This window comes from Trachurus japonicus, chromosome 19 (assembly GCF_045865225.1).
Source record: "Trachurus japonicus isolate A0001 chromosome 19, Traja_1.0".
In the NCBI taxonomy this organism is placed as follows: domain Eukaryota; kingdom Metazoa; phylum Chordata; class Actinopteri; order Carangiformes; family Carangidae; genus Trachurus; species Trachurus japonicus.
The window spans coordinates 2,167,388-2,185,440 of NC_140925.1; the positions used below are offsets into that span (position 1 = coordinate 2,167,388).

Genomic DNA, 18,053 nt, shown 5'->3' on the forward strand with positions numbered 1-18,053 from the left:
CAGCTTATTGGACTAGAGCACAGCCAGTCATGAATCTCAAATTCTGTGTGTTACCGCCTTTTCTAAAATGCAATAAATAATCAATCAATCAATCAATCGACATGGAAGCTGTGATGTTCCTCAGGATTCCTCTGACGCCCGTGGTTTTCAAAATAAAAGTCTCAGAGAGTTTTTGGTTCATGACGCCACAAATCCACAAAAATCCTGCAGCCGGACGACAACGCTTCATGTAACCCTCCTGTTGTCCCTCCTTCCTTCCTTCCCTTCGTCCTTATTTCTTCTTCCTTCCTTCCTCTTTTGATCCAATTTACCCTCCATCTTTCCTTTTCCCCTTCCTTTTTTCCCTTCTTCCTTCCTTGAACGAATCTGTTCCCTCTATCCCTCCATCTTTCTTTCCTTCTTTCCACAATCCTTCTTCCTTCCCTCCCTTCCTTCCTGCTTTCCCTTCTTCCTTCCCTCTTCTTCCTTCCTTGAACGAATCTGTTCCCTCCCACCATCTTTTTTTCCCTTTCTTTTTCCCTTCCTTCTTTCCACAATCCTTTTTCCCTTTCTTCCTTCCTTCCCTTTTGACCAGATTGGCCCAATCTGTTCCCTCCGTCCTTCTATCTTTCCTCCCATCTTTCCCTGCCTCCTTTCCTTTCTTCCTTCCTTCCCTCCTTCCCTTCGTCCTTCCTTCCTTGACCCAGGAGGACAACAGGAGTTTCAGAGCATCAACATCACACACACACACACACACACACACACAGCGGAGTGCAGCCATGTTGTTTGTTTTCTCTTCGACTTCCTGTGAACTTGCAGGTCAACAACAACATGTGAGCTGGACCTGCTGTGATGTGTTCAGAGACGTAGGAAATAAAACCGTCCTGTGGGTTCGTACTAGATGAAATAAAAACAAACAAACAGACACACAACAGACGAGTGCACTGCTCCACTTCCTGTCTGCTTGCTGCTTCAATCTGATAATAGTGAAACACAGACTTCCTCCTCCTCCTCTTCCTCCTCTTTGCTGAGTGCAGACTTTCACACATATTTCTGGGTTTTTCACATTTCTTCCCGAGCTGGGGGAGTGAGAGCGGAGGAGAAGAAGGTAATAACATGTCAGGATTCTGGGGACTGGCAGCAGCAGCAGCAGCAGATTGAGTTTTTTTTTCTCTCTCTCTCTCTCTCTACATGTGAGGAGCCTGTAGGTGAATTCAGAGCGTAAGTGCAGACTCATTGTGAATGCTGGCTGAAAACACGGCTCGGCTCGTTCATTTCTCAAAAAAAAAAGTTGGATTATAAAAAGGCCCTGGAGTCAGCAGCAGCAGCAGCAGCAGCAGCAGCAGAGAGGAGAGGAGAGTTTTTACAATATCAAACCTCATCCAGCGGCTGAAGACGAAGCAGCAGCAACAGAACTCTCTCTGGAAGTTTTCCACTTTAACTCTCTGGCTCCAAGGCCTCTTTTTCTTTTTTTTTTTTCTTAATCCAAACTTTTAAAGACGAAGGCGAAGCTGCAGAAGAAAAGGCAGAACGGCAGAACGGCAGAGAGGCAGAGAGGCAGAGAGGCAGAACGGCAGAGAGGCAGAGAGGCAGAGAGGCAGAGAGGCAAGGTCACCGAGCGCTGAGGGAAACACAACAACAACAACAACAACAACCAGTGACACATGTATGAAAACAAGCCGTCTGGGATCATGAGCGTCAACCGGAGCGCCGCCGTGCAGCATCGCGGCGGCGTTCCCGGCTCCGCTCCGAGGCCACGCTGAGGCTGCGTTCACACCGCCTGGGAAAAACCAGCTTCTCTTCTCCACATGTGGCACAGATTTTTATTTTTTACACATTTTTATAGATTTTAAAACATCCGACGTCAGATGTTTGACCTCGAGGTGACGTGGTTCGATCCCTCCGCCTGTGGACGTGTGTCTGTCCCTCAGAGAGAGAGACGCTCCGAGCCGGTGGCTCCGCCCCCAGACTGATGTCACCCTGCTACTTTGTTATATATTTATTTATCTATTTAAACTTATCGGATCACGCAAACTGTGCAGGTCTGACAGTCAGACTGAACTCATATCTAATATATATTTTCTATTCACTGCAAAAACTCAAAATCTTTCCAAGAATATTTGTCTTATTTCTTGTCAAAATGTCTCATTTCTAGTCAAAACTAATGTCTTTCCACTTAAAATAAGACTCATCACCTAAAAATTTACTTACTTACACTTGTTTCAAACAAATGTTCACTTAAAATAAGTAGAATTATCTGCAAGTTTTTTTGTGCTTGTAATAAGAAAGAAAAACTTGCTCCACTATCATATTTTTCTACTTATTTCAAGTGAAAATCTGCTTGAAAGAAGTAAAAAGTGTCTAAAAACAAGCTACTTTTTATGTGAAGAGTCTTATTCTAAGTAGAATGAGATTTGTTTTGACTAGAAATAAGACAAATGTTCTTGGTAAGATTTTGAGTTTCTGCAGTGCACACATTTCTATGTTTAATGTTGATGTTTTCTCTACACTGCATCGATGTGATGCTGAATCTGTTTCCTGATTGGACGAGAGCTTCATTTCCAATCTGGACTTCAGAGCAGGCTACAAGGCCGCGCTGTTAACATGCATCTATACCAAGGCCAAGAGAATCTCACACACTCACATGGGAAATAAATATCACACACACCCACACACACTAATGTTCTCCAGGGGAAGGTCAAAGGTCGACACAGTGAAAAAACCACTGTGTGAAAACCCACACACACACACACACACACACACACACACACTGAGGCTCAGAGGTCGTTTCTGTCTAATTTTAGAATTAATTACCTGCAGTCAGGAGTTCAACGAGCTGCACACACACACACACACACACACACACTTCACTGTTCACACCTGTCCAGTCAGGTGGAAGGTGAGTGAACGTCAGCTGATCCGTCCCGACACCGTGTCCACGGCGTGGAGACGAGCTGCTCTCAGGTCAGAGGTAACGCTCATAATTAAACAAGTCTCATTGAGTTTCACATGAGTAAATACAGGTTGAATACATTTTTTTTTGCACGAACATAGAATTTAAAATAGTATGAATAATCATTATGATATATGAGGTATGTGCAAAGTGGAGGTAAAAAACCCAAAAGGGCTTCTACAGTATGAAAACCTCACTAATGAAGAACATATTCAAAAAACAAATTTGTACATTTCAGTGCACTTTTATTCTTTTTTACACCGCTATTATTATTATTCAGCTCTTTTTTTACTTGCGCCAATTATATAGATCATATTTATATTTATATTTTTGTGTATTGTTTAGAGATCTATTTAAATGGTCTATTTCTGTGTCCCTCCCAGAAGCCAAGCAACAACATTTCGTGGCCAAAAATCACTGTTGTGTTTCTTTGTGCAATGACAATAAAGAAAGTCTAAGTCTAAGTTACAAGTAAAGACAATAATTTAGATCATGTTAAATAAAAGATGTTTTCATATAGTCAGGTAGCTGATGCCAGAGACTATACACTAACGCTGCAGTGGAATCACATCACATCTGTTTTCCATTTGAGGTGACTACAGTTCACAGCACAGCAGCACTACAGTTCCCATCATGCCCTGCAGTTAAACATCTAACAGGAAATGTGATTAAATCATGAAACTAGTGACTCAACTTCTCACAACTCTCAGACTAATGCCTGCCACACACATAAAGATAATCGGGCTGATTTTGCCCCGATTTTCCCCCTTCCGACCACGGACAGACACCGCCCGATTATCTTAAGGTCTTAAGATTATCTTATAAGATTCTCTTGTAGTGTGTGGTGTGTTAAAGCAGAACAATGCAAGTCGGCCGGAAATAGCTCGCTCCTTCGTTGGTTTCTCTTTTTTTCCCTCTCCGGAGCTCCCCCACAGTTCTGGGAGCCACATGTCACTGTCGTAAAAAAAAAAAAAAAAAAAAAACTCGCCGCAGCCACCTCCTCCACCCCCCCTACATGTGCTTGTGTTTACTGTTTGCTAAGCCCTGATAACACCGAGCTAACGCTAACACGGAGCTAATGCTAACACCGAGCTAACGCTATGCTAACACAGAGCTAACGCTAACACGGAGCTAACGCTAATACAGCCACACACAGGCACAAAGACACAGACATACACACACAGGAATAAAGGTTCCAAAACGCGAAGGTGTGTGTGTGTGTGTGTCATGATGTATTACATTATCTTATAAAAGACCCATGGTGTGTGTATCTGTGTTAGCATTAGCTCCCCGTTAGCCACAAGCTGAACTTCATCAGTAAACATTTCATGTTTCCATGGTTTCCTCCGACTTTCCGAACTCAAACCAATCACGATTCGTGACATGTATGACGTCATATGCGTTCTTATCTCGTACTGCCGTAAGGTAGTTTCTCGCGATACTTCTATCCATTGACGAGATTTGTAACACCGAGACGGACGACTGATCTTGCAAGTGCGGTTTTCAGCCAGTGGGGGGGGTGAGCGCATTGGCCTAGACCCCATTCACTTCATAACAGGTCACTCAACCATCACAGTGACTCTGAGCCACAATAATTACAGCCCAAATCCTGCATAGTTGTGCTTTAAGAGTCAAAATTCCCCCGACAATCGGCTCGGAAAACGTTCGGCAACGATAATCGTAAGTATTAAACATGTTCAATATTTACGATTATCGGGGCCGACTTCGGTGGCCGTTTCAATCAAAAGTCATCTTGTGTGTGGAGAGCCGGTGTTGTGCGGAGAAGTGCCTGCTTGCCGAGCTCTGCTGCTGCTCGCGGCAACAAGCCACTTCTCCGCACAGGACCGGCAACCTTACAGAGAGCCACAGTGCAGCCCTGGCATTACATGAGGTTCACACAGACATTCACGCATACACAGGAGGCTTCCTGATAGCCGATAGCAAAGACGGTAGCGCTCGTAGCCGGCCACAGCCGGCAATAGAGCAACCATGTTTAAACGATCATGTGACCGCCGCTCACAGCCCGTCATGTGACAGCGCACGGCTCCCTATTGGACAGCCGCTTGACTGCTCGGCGTCCGGAGCCACAGACACACACAGATGGGATCGTTGTAAAGGCTGAAGTGTCCCGCTTTCATTAAAAAAAAAATTACGTCTCTCTTATTGTCCATTCCGGAAATAGACCCGAAAGAGTAGCTACAACGACACCCCTGGTATCGCTGCTGATGCCGGATTGTTTTCTGACCAGAGGTCAAGATTCTGAAACATCTTAATGTGTGTGGTGAGCTGTGTTTGGAATATCGCAGCACACCACACACAATACGATCAAAACTGTTCAATCACAGATTTTTTATCTTCATGTGTGGGGTCTCTCACAGATAATAAATCGGTTGAGATTTATAAAATCTTTATGTGTGTGGCAGGCTTAAGTTATGAAACATCAGAGCTCTGACATCACGCTGCTAATGAACGTGATGAGGTCATCGTCAGGTTGTTGTTTAACAGTTTAAATGAGGAAAATCCAGAGTCCCCCATATGGGGGACTTGAAGACATGCATAACAATAACAGAGCCCCCAGTGCACTGATTATGAAAGGATATGGTCATATTATATGTCAAATTAAACAGCAGAAGCTGGGCTACAACGTGTAAAAACCATGTTTATATGACCCAAACACAGCCCAAACACTACTCAAACAAACAACTAGACATCAAACTTCATAAAGCACCTCTGTGTGGACCCAGTCGCCACATTTCTGGCTCGTATACAACTGTACATAAAGCAAAACACATCAGCGACCTCTCATCTGAACGTGAACATCGGGGCGTCCCCCAGCAACAGCAGCTAACACAGCAGCTAGCAGCAGCACGGCAGAGGGAGAAGACAACAACCAGCAAAGTCGAGCAAAAACAGACACTGCGTGGCCAAAACATGGTCGTACATTTGCTCTTACCTTTGCTGTTTTGCTGTGAAAAGGTTGTGTTATGGGTAAATCCACAATATTTCCAGTTGAACTCTGCCTAGTGTTTACATCTGAACTAGCCGGGCCGAAACCCGACGGCTTTAGGACCCTACACGGAAGCCTGGTGCGCGCGCATACAACCCCACGTTGGCCTGCACGTGGATCTGCTGATCTGATTGGTTCATGGCTGGCACATGGCTGCCAGTGCGGCCAATCACATCGATCTGGGTCTAGCGTCATTCCTCTCTCTCTATTGGTTAAAATGAGCCGCCCCTCACTCGAATCGACCACTGCGCTGCAGAGATAGAGGCTGAAAGCCAAACCCACCCAGAAGCTGCTCTGAGAGTGCAGCAGTACGCAGAGAGACTGAATACAGCATGTTAGTTATTTCCAATCGGTTCCAGTAGATTTATTTTCAGTTAGTTTATCCAAATTGTGTGAAAATAAAGATTAAACAATAGTTTATAGTAGCAGGTGGTTCCAAGCTGTGCTAAAAATGGACATTTTGGAAAGTTCGCCTGGATATTTTGTAGTAAAATCTCAATAATTTTGTCCTGCTTCAATTAATCAGAATCAACCACTGCAGAGACAATGTTCACATGTTGTACAATGATTTTATAGAGAGTTTGAGCTTCATCAGCATTATTCTAAAGGGCACTCATCAAAAATATGATTTTTTTTTAGGCGAATATTAATTTTTATTAATTTTTTTCTGTGTGTCATCTTCATTTACTCTTCACCAGTAACAGATATACTGAAATTTACACATCTCAGCAATTCCTCATTTTTTTCCCTTTACTATGACACCAAAAGTATTCAAATATACCTTGTGGTTGCAGAGATATACTCATTTTATTATGGATATGCAATTTTCGAGAAAAGGCCTAAAAAATAGGCCTGATTTTAAAGGGATTTATTAAAATGTAACAACGTGTTCACACTCTGACCTCTAGATACAGAGACGGTGACATGTGATAACCTGATTATGATTTTATGTTTCCATCGTCTTGTTCCATGTTGTTTCTTAAAGGGATAGTTCACCCGAAATTCAAATTTCTCCGTGCAGCACTGCATGTCCATATGACGGTTGAGAACGGAGCTCACTTTTCTTTGTCCAAAAAGACACACCAAAAAACATCCAAATACCTCCATACTGCTCGTCTGTAATGTCCCTCTTGTATTGAAGCCCCGACATGAGAAATTGTTCCAAAAATTATTATTTTAAGCTTTGTAGCGGAAGCTCCCAGTGTCTTGGTTCACTGCTCCGCAAATTGCACGAGATTCCGGCAGAGCAACACTGGGAGCTTCCGCTACAAACAAGCTTAAAATATAGAAAATAAAAATGTTCTGAACAATTTCTCATGTTTCTCATGGAGCCCCCCGAAATTTGAATTTTGGGTGAACTATCCCTTTCAGCACTTCTCCGTCCTCCTGCCGTTCACTTTCTCCTGTGGGAATCAAACCTGCGAGCGGCGAGCGTCCAGCAGACTGTTGGTGTGGACGTTTCCTCTGGAGAGAAGCTGGATGATAGATTTACGTCTCTGTTTCTGTGGACGTTTTAAAAGTTTTTTCTTCTTCCTTTCAACAGAATAAAACTTTGACTTGTTATTTCTCAGTCTGTGTTTCTGAGAAAAATAAATGTGATTTTCAGGAGCAGACAGCAGCAACAAATGAAGCAGCAGACTTCCTCCATTTGCCCACTCAGTGGAAAACAAGCAGAGTGTGATGTGAAGAGCAGGAAACAGGAAAGCTGATGATAGACATCAGGCCTGACGTGATTAAACCAATCAGCTGCAGCCGCTGCAGACGGACAACAATCGGCAGGAAACATAAAAACCTATTCCTCCTCCAGCGCTCGCTGCTGCACGCTCTCTGACGGAGGAATCGAACCTGCTGCTTCAGGCCAGCTCTGCACCAAAGGTCACGTTGAACAGAGCAGCAGGTGACTGACAAGGAAAGACGAGGAGATAAACCACCAGTCCTCCAGCAGAAGACCAAGAACTGAGGCAGACTCTTAGGCTGTGTCCTAAATCCCCCCCTACTCTCTATATAGTGACCAGGCCATGTTGTAGTGGTGTCTGAATGTTTAGTGATTATTAATGTAGTGACTGAATCTATCCCACAATTCACCGCAAAATGTAGTGAACATCCGATGGTCACTAACCGGAGCAAGATATCCCATCATGCATTGCGGTCACGGATCGCCGTTACCACAGCGGCCCAGAGCGATCGATGTAGCTACCAAATAAATGCAGTAGTGACCGGTGTAGCTACCAAATAAATGAAGTAGTGACCGGTGTAGCTACCAAATAAATGCAGTAGTGACCGGTGTAGCTACCAAATAAATGCGGTAGTGACCGGTGTAGCTACCAAATAAATGCAGTAGTGACCGGTGTGGCTACCAAATAAATGAAGTAGTGACCGGTGTAGCTACCAAATAAATGCAGTAGTGACCGGTGTAGCTACCAAATAAATGCAGTAGTGCAGCAGCCTCAATAAATGTGTCCAGGCTGCCAGAGTTGTCCGGTCGCGGCTTCCACAGACTCCCAAAAAAAATGTCGGAACAAATTTCCTAACAAGCTTTATAAACTGACCACAGGTTCGATGCTAATTTCTGTTAGCCCGTCTATGAGATTTTACATTATACGTTAGCATTAAGCTAGCAGACTTTATGCTTAGTTGTGAGTGGCTGTGTATGTTTTGAACCTGGTTTCAAACTATGTGGGTTTGATTGAACAAATTTTGATGCTTAAATATATATTGCCGCTTAATATATTGCTTTACTCCTCTTTTTATGTTGGTACCTACCATGATTGTATCCATGGTAACTACACCGGCCGTTACGATCGCGGTCGGAACGTTTTAATTACGTGACGTAATACGTAAATAACTGTGCGGCGGAGTAGTGTCCGAAAGTGTTTTTTCATTTGACCAGTGAGTCACTATACAGTCACTATATTGAATTCACTATGTAGTGAGTAGGGAGGAGGGGATGAGATGAAGAGCTGCAGGAATCCAAATCCACTTTTCTTCAGCTGAATATAAACGATCTTATAAAACAGAGAAGATGAAGATGAAGACGATGCTTGTGACGGATGCTCTCACTCTGACACCAGAGGTTTAAAAACAAGAATCATCCTTTTTTTTTTTCTTTGTTATTGCACACATTAACATTCTTCTTCCTTTAGGCAACGCCTGGTTCCTAGCTATATTACCCACAATGCACCTAGACAGCTGAGCCAGAGATGAGGTGTAGTGCTCATGTATCCTGCAGCCTGGAGCAGCAGAGATGAGAGAAGAGGAGTTTATCAGAGATGATAGAGACACACGATCCCCAACAAACATCTGGGAACATCTGGGAACACCACAGATCTTCAGAGCTGAACGTTTCCTTCAATATAAAGTTGGTTCCACGGAGACAGAAAAGATTCTAGATTTCATCTTCATTTCATTTTCACTTCTTCTCCTTCTTCCATTCTCACACCTCCCTCTGTTCCTCCACTTCCTCCCTCTCTCCATCTCTGACCTCTACTGTTTCATTACTGCATCCTTTTCTCTCCGTCTTCCTTCCACTCTCAGGCCTTTTCATCTTTTCTCTTGGCTGCCACTTTATTATCTCTTTTATTATGAGTGGTGAGCAGCTCCTGTTTGAGGCGGCAGCAGCAGCAGCAGCAGCAGCAGCAGCGTGTGGACACTTATAAATTACTTGACATTTAAGCTGCTCAGCCTTCAGCTCTTCTTCACACTGTTGGTGGATGATGAATCCAAACTTCTTTACAAGTTCATTGACTCGTCACTGAATTCAGCACAAAGCTCATTTAATCGTCTCCTTTCACACACACTGTAAACCCAGATTTTGATTTGACTCAACAGGTTGAGTTCATGTTACTTAAATGTGTCCAATTTATTGACATTACTTGTTAATTCTGATTTAGGTGAACTTTTTCAAGCCCATTCTTATAGTAATTGTGATTTTAAATCCAATCAATGTGTGTTACTCAAACAAGCTGAGTTTGTATTACTTAAACCTGTGTCATTTCTTTACATTAATTAATAATTCTGAGTAAACTGTAGTTTTTAAATAACCCCCCCCCCCCACACACACACACACACACACACACACACACACACACACACACACACACAGCCTCAGCTCAGTCTCTCCCTCCTCATAAACGGGCATAACGGTAAAACCCGACCAAATTGTTGAAAAATCTATTTCATAAACTCTGTGCAGGCCAGTGCTCTGGCTATGTGATGTGTGTGTGAGTGAAGAACGTGTCCGACAAGGAAAAAAAAAAAAAAAAAAAAAGAAAGAAAAAACAGCGACCGGAGCGCTGGAATGGGTGTGTCTCGGTTCTGCCATTTCATTGGCTACACAAGTTCGTGTCTCAGAGTGTCGCGGTTTCGGTTTGAGCTCAGACAACTAAATATGATAAAGTTTTGCTTGTTTGAAACGCATTGACGTCACCAACAGTCACCACCCGCCAAAATTCTAGTTCTCGCGAGTGAGACGGTTAGCTGAGCGGCCAGACGCCTGAACCTGAACCAGACACCTGAGCCTGTGAACGAGCTACCCAACTCCACCACGGACCACAGTCCAGCAAACGTCCAGGTAAGTTTGCGCAGAAGCTTTCTATTTTCGGAGTAAATTGTAAGACAGGAGTCACGAGCCCGCCCGGCCCCGGTCATAACAATTGAATTGAGCTTTGCCCCGACGTGTCTGGCGAGTCCGCCGCGGTCGTTACAGTCCGCATTTGTTCCCCCTGGAGGCCCCCACGAAGACAAAGCAGACATCGGCGGCGCAAAGCTAAAGTTTAATGACCGGACTGCTCAGCTAGAAGTCTTTATGTTAGGCTGCTTTTAACATTACACGGAGCTGATGTGTCGGCTCGACTATGACACTTCTTTTCTGTTGCAGTTGAACTGAGACGGTGGTGAAGCAGCTAGCTTAGCCATTGAGCTACAAACATCCTGGTAAGTTGGTGCACACTAACTCACATTAGGCTATTAGCTTTATTTTCTTGATTTATTTGGGGTTTTTTTTTGTTAGTTGGCCATTAGTCCCACTCTTAGCTGCCATGCGTCTTAAAGGTTTTATTATTTAGTTAATTCTGTGGCTATTGTGTTCATCTGGAGAGCCAATTTCAAATTGTTATTTTCAGAAGCTTTACACTGTTAGCTAACTGTCATTTTTCCTTAGCTCATCTAACTGTAGCTAGCTGAAGATGGAGTGGAAGTGTAAATATTGTGGTTTTATCAGTGAGAAAAGGGCACAACTATTTAAACACTACAGGTTAAAACATGGAAGTTACACAAGAACAGTACCATTTCCCTGTTTGCACCAGGACTGTTTGTGCACATTCAAGTCCTTAAATAACCTTAAAGCACACATATCTCGTATTCACTCTAAAACTCATGATGAGGAACAACCAGGAGAAAATGAAGCGCTCAAATTCAGCTGTCAGTTGTGTGACTTCAGTGAGCCCTGCTCCAAATCTGAATTTTTCACTCACCTCCGAACCAGACACTTGAAAGTTAACCAAAAGGTTCAGTGTCCATATGCAGGCTGTAGATTTGAGAGCAGTGTGTATTCAACTTTTAATGCACATAAAAGTAAAGCACATAGAGAAGACAACTGGAAGATGTACAAGAAAGAAATAGTTAATGTTGACATGAGTGATGAAAACAAAGACAGTGATGTTGCAGATGAGTCATTGCCAATTGAAGACATGGGGGAGATAGATGATGTCAGTGAAGAAGTTTCAGAGATAAATCTTCATAATTTAGAAAAGCAGTTGGAGCACAACTTGGCTGCTCTTTTTTTAAAGATGCAGACTATTCTCCACATACCTGAGCGCTCTGTACAGGAAGTTATCAAACAGCTTTGTGATATACATTATTTGTCAGAGCCACTTCTGCAGCATAAGGTGAAGATGATTCTTCAGGAGTATGATTCTGAGATAGATGAGTCGATTGTGAAACAGGTGAGCAGTGCTGTTTCAGAGACCAACGTAATGACAACATTTTGCGGCAAAGATGGTTCCCTAGCAACCACAAAAAGGAGAGCATCGTATGTGTCTAAAGAATTTCCGCTGGTGATGCCTGTAGAGTATGTAGTTGACAAAGATCAAAAATCGGTTGTATATGTTCCCATACAGCAAATGCTGCAGAAGTTGCTGAGCAAGACAGATGTTTTAGATAAAGCAATGTCTGAAGAAATACATGTTCCAAATGAATACAGAACTCATGTAGATGGTATATACTTCAGAGAAAATGGCCTTCTTACTAATGATGAGTTCACAATTGCCATTGGGATGTACATCGATGACTTTGAAGTCGCCAATCCGTTGGGGACGTCAAAGAAAAAACACAAGATGTGTGCGGTGTACTGGGTAATTGCCAATATGCCAGCAAAATATAGAGCATCACTCAACTCTATCCAGCTTGCTCTTATATGCAACACAACCACTGTAAAAGAATGTGGTTATGCTAAAGTGCTGGAGCCACTTATACATGATCTGATGTCACTAGAAAAAGATGGTGTTTACATTGAGGCCTTGGGTGCAAGTGTGAAAGGAACTGTCTTATACGTAGCTGCTGACAACCTAGGGGCTCATGCACTAGCTGGATTCTATGAGAGCTTCTCTGTTGATAAATTCTGCAGAGTTTGCATGGCAAGTAGAAGTGACACTCAAGAACAAGAGGTGCGCTCCGGTGCTTTTGAGCTTAGAGACAAAGACAGACATGACAAACAAGTGCAGGAAGTGATGGAAAACCCAGAACTGAGCAGAACATATGGTGTGAAAAAAGAATGCCCCTTGACTGCAAAACTGGAACACTTTCATGTTGTAAAAGGTTATCCTCCTGACCTGATGCATGATCTTCTGGAGGGCATCGTCCCAATAGAGTTGTCTTTGTGCCTTTCAGATCTGATGTCCAAGGGATATTTCAATCTTGAAACAGTGAATCAGGCTATCAGGTCATTTACATACACCTTCACTGACAAAACTGATCAGCCACAGCCAATTACAAAAGGCTTCTCCACAAAAGGCACAACCGGGGGAAATGCGCATGAGAACTGGTGCCTAATTAGGCTCCTTCCATTTCTTGTTGGCCAGTATGTTCCTCCTGGGGAAAAGGCATGGGAAGTTCTCATGCTTGTCAAAGACATTGTGGAGTTAGCAGTCGCCCCCAGGTTTACTGAAGAAACACTCTACTTCCTGGAGTGCAAGTTAGCTGAACACAGAGAACTACTGCAGTCTACATTCCCAGAGTTTAGATTGAGACCGAAACACCACTTTATTGAACATTATCCTCAACTTATCAAAGCATTTGGTCCACTGTGTGATGTTTGGACTATGCGCTTTGAAGGAAAGCACAAATTTTTCAAAAAGATTATCCGTGATGCTCAGAACTACAGGAATGTAGCCTTAACACTTGCTGTGAAACATCAAAAAGCAATCAGCTATCATTTAGACTCAAGTTCATTTTTCAAACCTTCTGTTGAGATGGAGAAGGTCACTACGGTCTCTGTATCATCTTTCCCTGAGAACATCCAGAGAGTATTCAGTCAGAAAATCCACAAGCCAACAGCAGTTCTTGTAGCATCATCTGTCTGTCTAGATGGAGTTACATACAAGGCAGATATGGTGGTCTCTGCAGGATCCTGCTCAGGTCTCCCTGAGTTTAGGCAGATCACACACATCGTTGCAGTTCATACAGAAATCATGTTTGTGTGCAGAGTAATGAGTGCATGGTACCACGAGCACCTTAGATCATATGAAGTTTGCTACCCTGATGTAACCGTGCCCCTGTGTGCGGTACTGCTGTCAGAGCTTAACGATGTTTTCCCCCTTTCCGCATACAGAATAAGTGGGAAACTAATGGTGACTCTCAAACGTTATATTCTGTGCTGAACAATCTCTCTCTTTCTCCCCAGATGGCAGCACAGCAGCGAATGCTTGTGAGAGTTATCCTCACTGAAGCAGACATAAGGAAGGTGGAACTGAAGACAAAGCCTGACACAGTTGAGCATTTGATTGGCTCCCTTAAAGATGCTCTTCAAATAAACTATAGCTTCAGCTTACAGTTTAAAGATCCCAATTTTGATAACGAACTGTGCAATCTAACAGAGATTTCAGAGCTGCCTGAGCGACCCACTCTTAAAATCATTCCAGTTCTTAGTCTTGTGGAGGTGCCCATCCCAGGGTTAACATCAAGTGAAGAACTAAGCGACACACACAGCCAGGCAGACACAGACATCCTCTCCGACTCCTCTCAGGAAAGACAACGCCAGTGGCCAGAGGAATTCGATCTGTATATACCAAAATTTTCTGTGGATGTCGAGTACAGGCTGCGTCAAGCAAATCTGCTCCATCTCAAGGATGGATCGCACCTCATTCCGTCAAAGGAGCTCAAACACGACATCCTGGAGAGGCTGGCTGAGACCATATATGCCTTGAAAGCATATCCAACAAATGCAGAATTTGAAGCTGTTGCCTCAGCTCTGGTGCGAGCACACCCATGTCTCAAAGAGCAAGGATCAGTGTCAGGCTGGAGCGGTTGGAAAAACAGCTTGAAATTTAAGATGGGTAATTACAGAACAAAAATGCGTCAGCTGGGTCACCGTGATGTCACCGTGAACAGCGGGAAACAAGGAAAACACTCTCCTGGTGGAGACCCACCGAACAAGGGCATAAAAAAGCCAAGGAGAGGAGAGGTGAACTATTTACCAGATTACCCAGACGGACAAGATGACTCCAGCCTTGAGGATGCGCGACTGCTCATTGTGGAGGAAATGAAAAAGAAAATCCGAAATGGAGTCCTCATCAAACAAAAAATGGATGTCACATTCGCTCTGCGAAGAAATGAGGTTGTAAAGGAAAAGCCGGAGATCAACGAGATACGTCAACGTTGGCCAGCTCTATTCACTGAACACCAGGTAGGCCTATATATTTTTCTCATATGTTGTATTTTGTGGAACTGCTCTGTTGATAAAACGATCACAAACTCATTTGAACATGAACATGTTTTATTTGTATTTTTACGTTTCAGGTGTGTCTGGAGTTCAGCAGGGTGGCTGGCAAGAGCCTGAAAAATGAGTTCTATGAGGCCCTTGACCATCACAGTCCCAGACTCATAGAAATTTTTAAGGCAAAGAGGGGGCTCACAGGGCAGGTGTTGGCTGACCTGATGCGACAAACAAAGGTTAGTTGATTTTAAATCTATATTTATGTCTTAGAAAACAGTCTGAGTTTGAAAGAACACACATGTAAATAAATGTACTGGTAATGCAAGCTATCCTGTTTGCAGGTGCTTTCTTTTCCTTGACATTTAGTAGCCTATATAGCCTAATGGAGTTGACGAAACTAACTCCTCAGTCCTAAGAGTAATTAATTACCATCCATTACATTAGTTTGTCAGGTTTTCCTATACTGTAGCTGATCTGTAGATGAGGATGCAAATAACTACCTGATGAGTGAACAGGTGGGGTCCAGATTGTAAATGATTTTGCTGTGTGTTATTGATTATGTGTGTGCACATCGTGTTCAGGGTAACACATGGACCCTATTTTAAGTGTGTGATGTCCTCTCTGCCCTCTCAATCCACCAGGCTTCGGATGTGACAGAAGTCAGATGCTTGGTCCTCAGGGGTCTTCCTGTCATTCTCGGCGATGATCCATCCACCTTCTTCAAGGCTTGCTTTGTAAGCAACTTTGATTTTTCTTTTTCTTTTTTATCTCCTCTCCTCCTTTCCCCCTCCCTTGCTACCCCCATTCTCTACCTCCCCTCCTCTCTCCCTACTATATGTATTATTTTAGGGTGTGCATGTGTTAATAGTTTTTTTTTTTTTTAATTGTTTCTGTTGTTTGAAAAAAAACTTATCTGGAAGAGGCAAACTCCAAAATTGTGACCTTTGTTCACTCCAGATCATTTGTGGATGCCTATTGCATCTGTCCTGAGTGATTTTCTGTAGCGGTCACTGCACTGGGCGGTGGGTGGACACTGAACAGGGCAGACATGTGGGCTGTGTACCTATTGAGGCTGTTTGCAGCACTATATGTTGTCATGGTGATGTGACGGTGCCCTATTCTTTCTTTCAGGATGTTAATGATGAGGGAGGTTCGTACAGTGATGTGCCAGTGGGGATCCTTTGCCGTGAACCGGAAAACATCACTCCACACACGCAGTCCCTTCACCACAATGCATCCTCAGTGGGAATCATCTTGGAGGGAAACATTGTGATGGATGTTGAGAGCCTGCCCCAAGCCATGTACATTGTCTTCGGTTTGACCTATGCACTTCATCTCAACTACCCAAAGTACATGAAGAACACTTTTGATTTTTTTCAACAGGTACTTCTGAGCTTAGGTAAGACAGATCTGAAACCTAAACTTCAAACACTCAAGAATCAGCTTGTAATGTAAGATCCAGAATCCCCTCTTCCCAAGTCAAATGTGAGGTTTTTGCTGATGTTGTTGTTTTTATAAATTAGCAGAAAAGAAAAAAGACAGTAATAATATTCTTCAACATTTGTTAGTTGCAACTTTTGAAGGGAAGGGAAGAGAAGAGAGAGGGTAAGGAGAGAAGGACAGATTTAAAAAAAAAAATGTTATATTAGGGTTAGAGAAAGCATGGGGGGTTGTGAGGAGGGGTGAGTGTGGACTCCAAGTGGGTATCTACTGTCATTTTTATTTAGGTATCTGCTCTGTTATTTTTTTCACCCTTCCGTTCTCTCTTTTTTCATTCTCACACACTTTTTTGTTCTTCCATGGATATTTGTTATTTGTAAATGTAAAGATGCCACGGTTCAGCAGGGCTGAGTTTTATCTTGCCAATTCATCAGCCAAATTTGAAAAGGCGATTTGAATTTGAAAGTACAGTATTGTAATAATTGGAGGTACTGTAAAGAGGAAGAGAGCTGTATTGTACTAGTTTGTGAGGCAGATTTTTTTTCTGTTCATGCCATCACTGAGGAATCTACGTCTTTGGCCAGGTCATGGCTTTGTTTTTGAAAAAAAGATATGCTGAATAAAAAAATTGTATCAATGTAATGTTGCAGTTTTATTTATGTATTTTACATGGCTCTATTGATTGAAAGACATATTTTGAGTTTCAGGGACTAAAAAATGTAAGTTTGGTCAATTAGAATACACAATTTAGTTGAATTGGTAATTGAGTAATGTTTACTAAACAAACTGAGTTAAATAAATGGGTGGGGAATGGTTGTTTAAACTAAGTATCTTAAGTTACTGTAACTTGGTTATTAGTACATTCAACTTAAATGTTCTATTCCATTCCATTACGAGCTTCAAGTACATTGAACGTAGTCCAGTTCACTTACTCAACTAATGCTTCATTACTTAAAAAATTTAAGGCAACGAGTTACCTTGATTTTTTTAAGTAGAGTCTACTTATCTGGGTTTACAGTGCAGAGCCGCTCTGAAAGACGAGCTCCACTGACTCTGCTGCTCATCGCTAGGAAACGTCTCCACATGAAACCGTGACCAATCAAGACAAGGGAGAGCGGCCTCTCGGTGCGATGACCATTGTATGTAATGAACACTAAAGAAGACATATTATGGAAATATCACTTTCTGAAGGCTCTTTAACATACAGTATATCTGGCTGTCTGCCTTCTGGCTCCAAAATGTGAGAATTGAGGATGTTTGATCCTTGGGGGATTTGGACTGAAGCAGAACAGATGTGTCTTTAAAGGGATAGTTCACCCAAAATTGAAATTTCACTCATTATCTCCTCCCCCTCATGTGGACTAAGGGCTGGGAGAAGTTTCAGAGTCCTCCGTGGCTTCTCTGAGTTACAGGGGGTCTCGGCGTACACTCAAAAAAATGAAACATTGACTTTAATTAAATTTATTTTGTCAACAGGTTCCACACAAGTGTATTATGTTAGTTTAAAGCAAAAATGATAGGTTCATCTAACTTAATGTATTTGTATTACCTTAACACAATGTGAATTGACCCAACTAGATAAAATAACTTCTGATCAACAAGAGATATTTAAGCTCACCCAATCTAATTTAGTTATGTTATATGGACATAAATAATATATTTACAGGCTACATATTTTACATTTGTCCTTTCAACATAATACATTTAAGTTCAATTTATTAAAAAAGGTTTTCATCCAATTTAAC

At 42.6% G+C, this 18,053-nt stretch overlaps 2 protein-coding genes across 2 annotated transcripts in view; one reads left to right on the forward strand and one right to left on the reverse strand.

Moving 5' to 3' along the window:
* grid1b (glutamate receptor, ionotropic, delta 1b) overlaps positions 1-18,053 on the reverse strand; it is a 691,238-nt gene that overhangs the window by 158,648 nt on the left and 514,537 nt on the right.
* Positions 11,463-16,398, forward strand: LOC146967117 (sterile alpha motif domain-containing protein 3-like). The gene is made up of 4 exons (XM_085761797.1): positions 11,463-14,838; positions 14,952-15,104; positions 15,510-15,602; positions 16,000-16,398. The coding sequence occupies exons 1-4, from the start codon at positions 13,837-13,839 to the stop codon at positions 16,321-16,323; spliced, it is 1,572 nt and encodes a 523-aa protein (XP_085617923.1). The 5' UTR covers positions 11,463-13,836; the 3' UTR covers positions 16,324-16,398.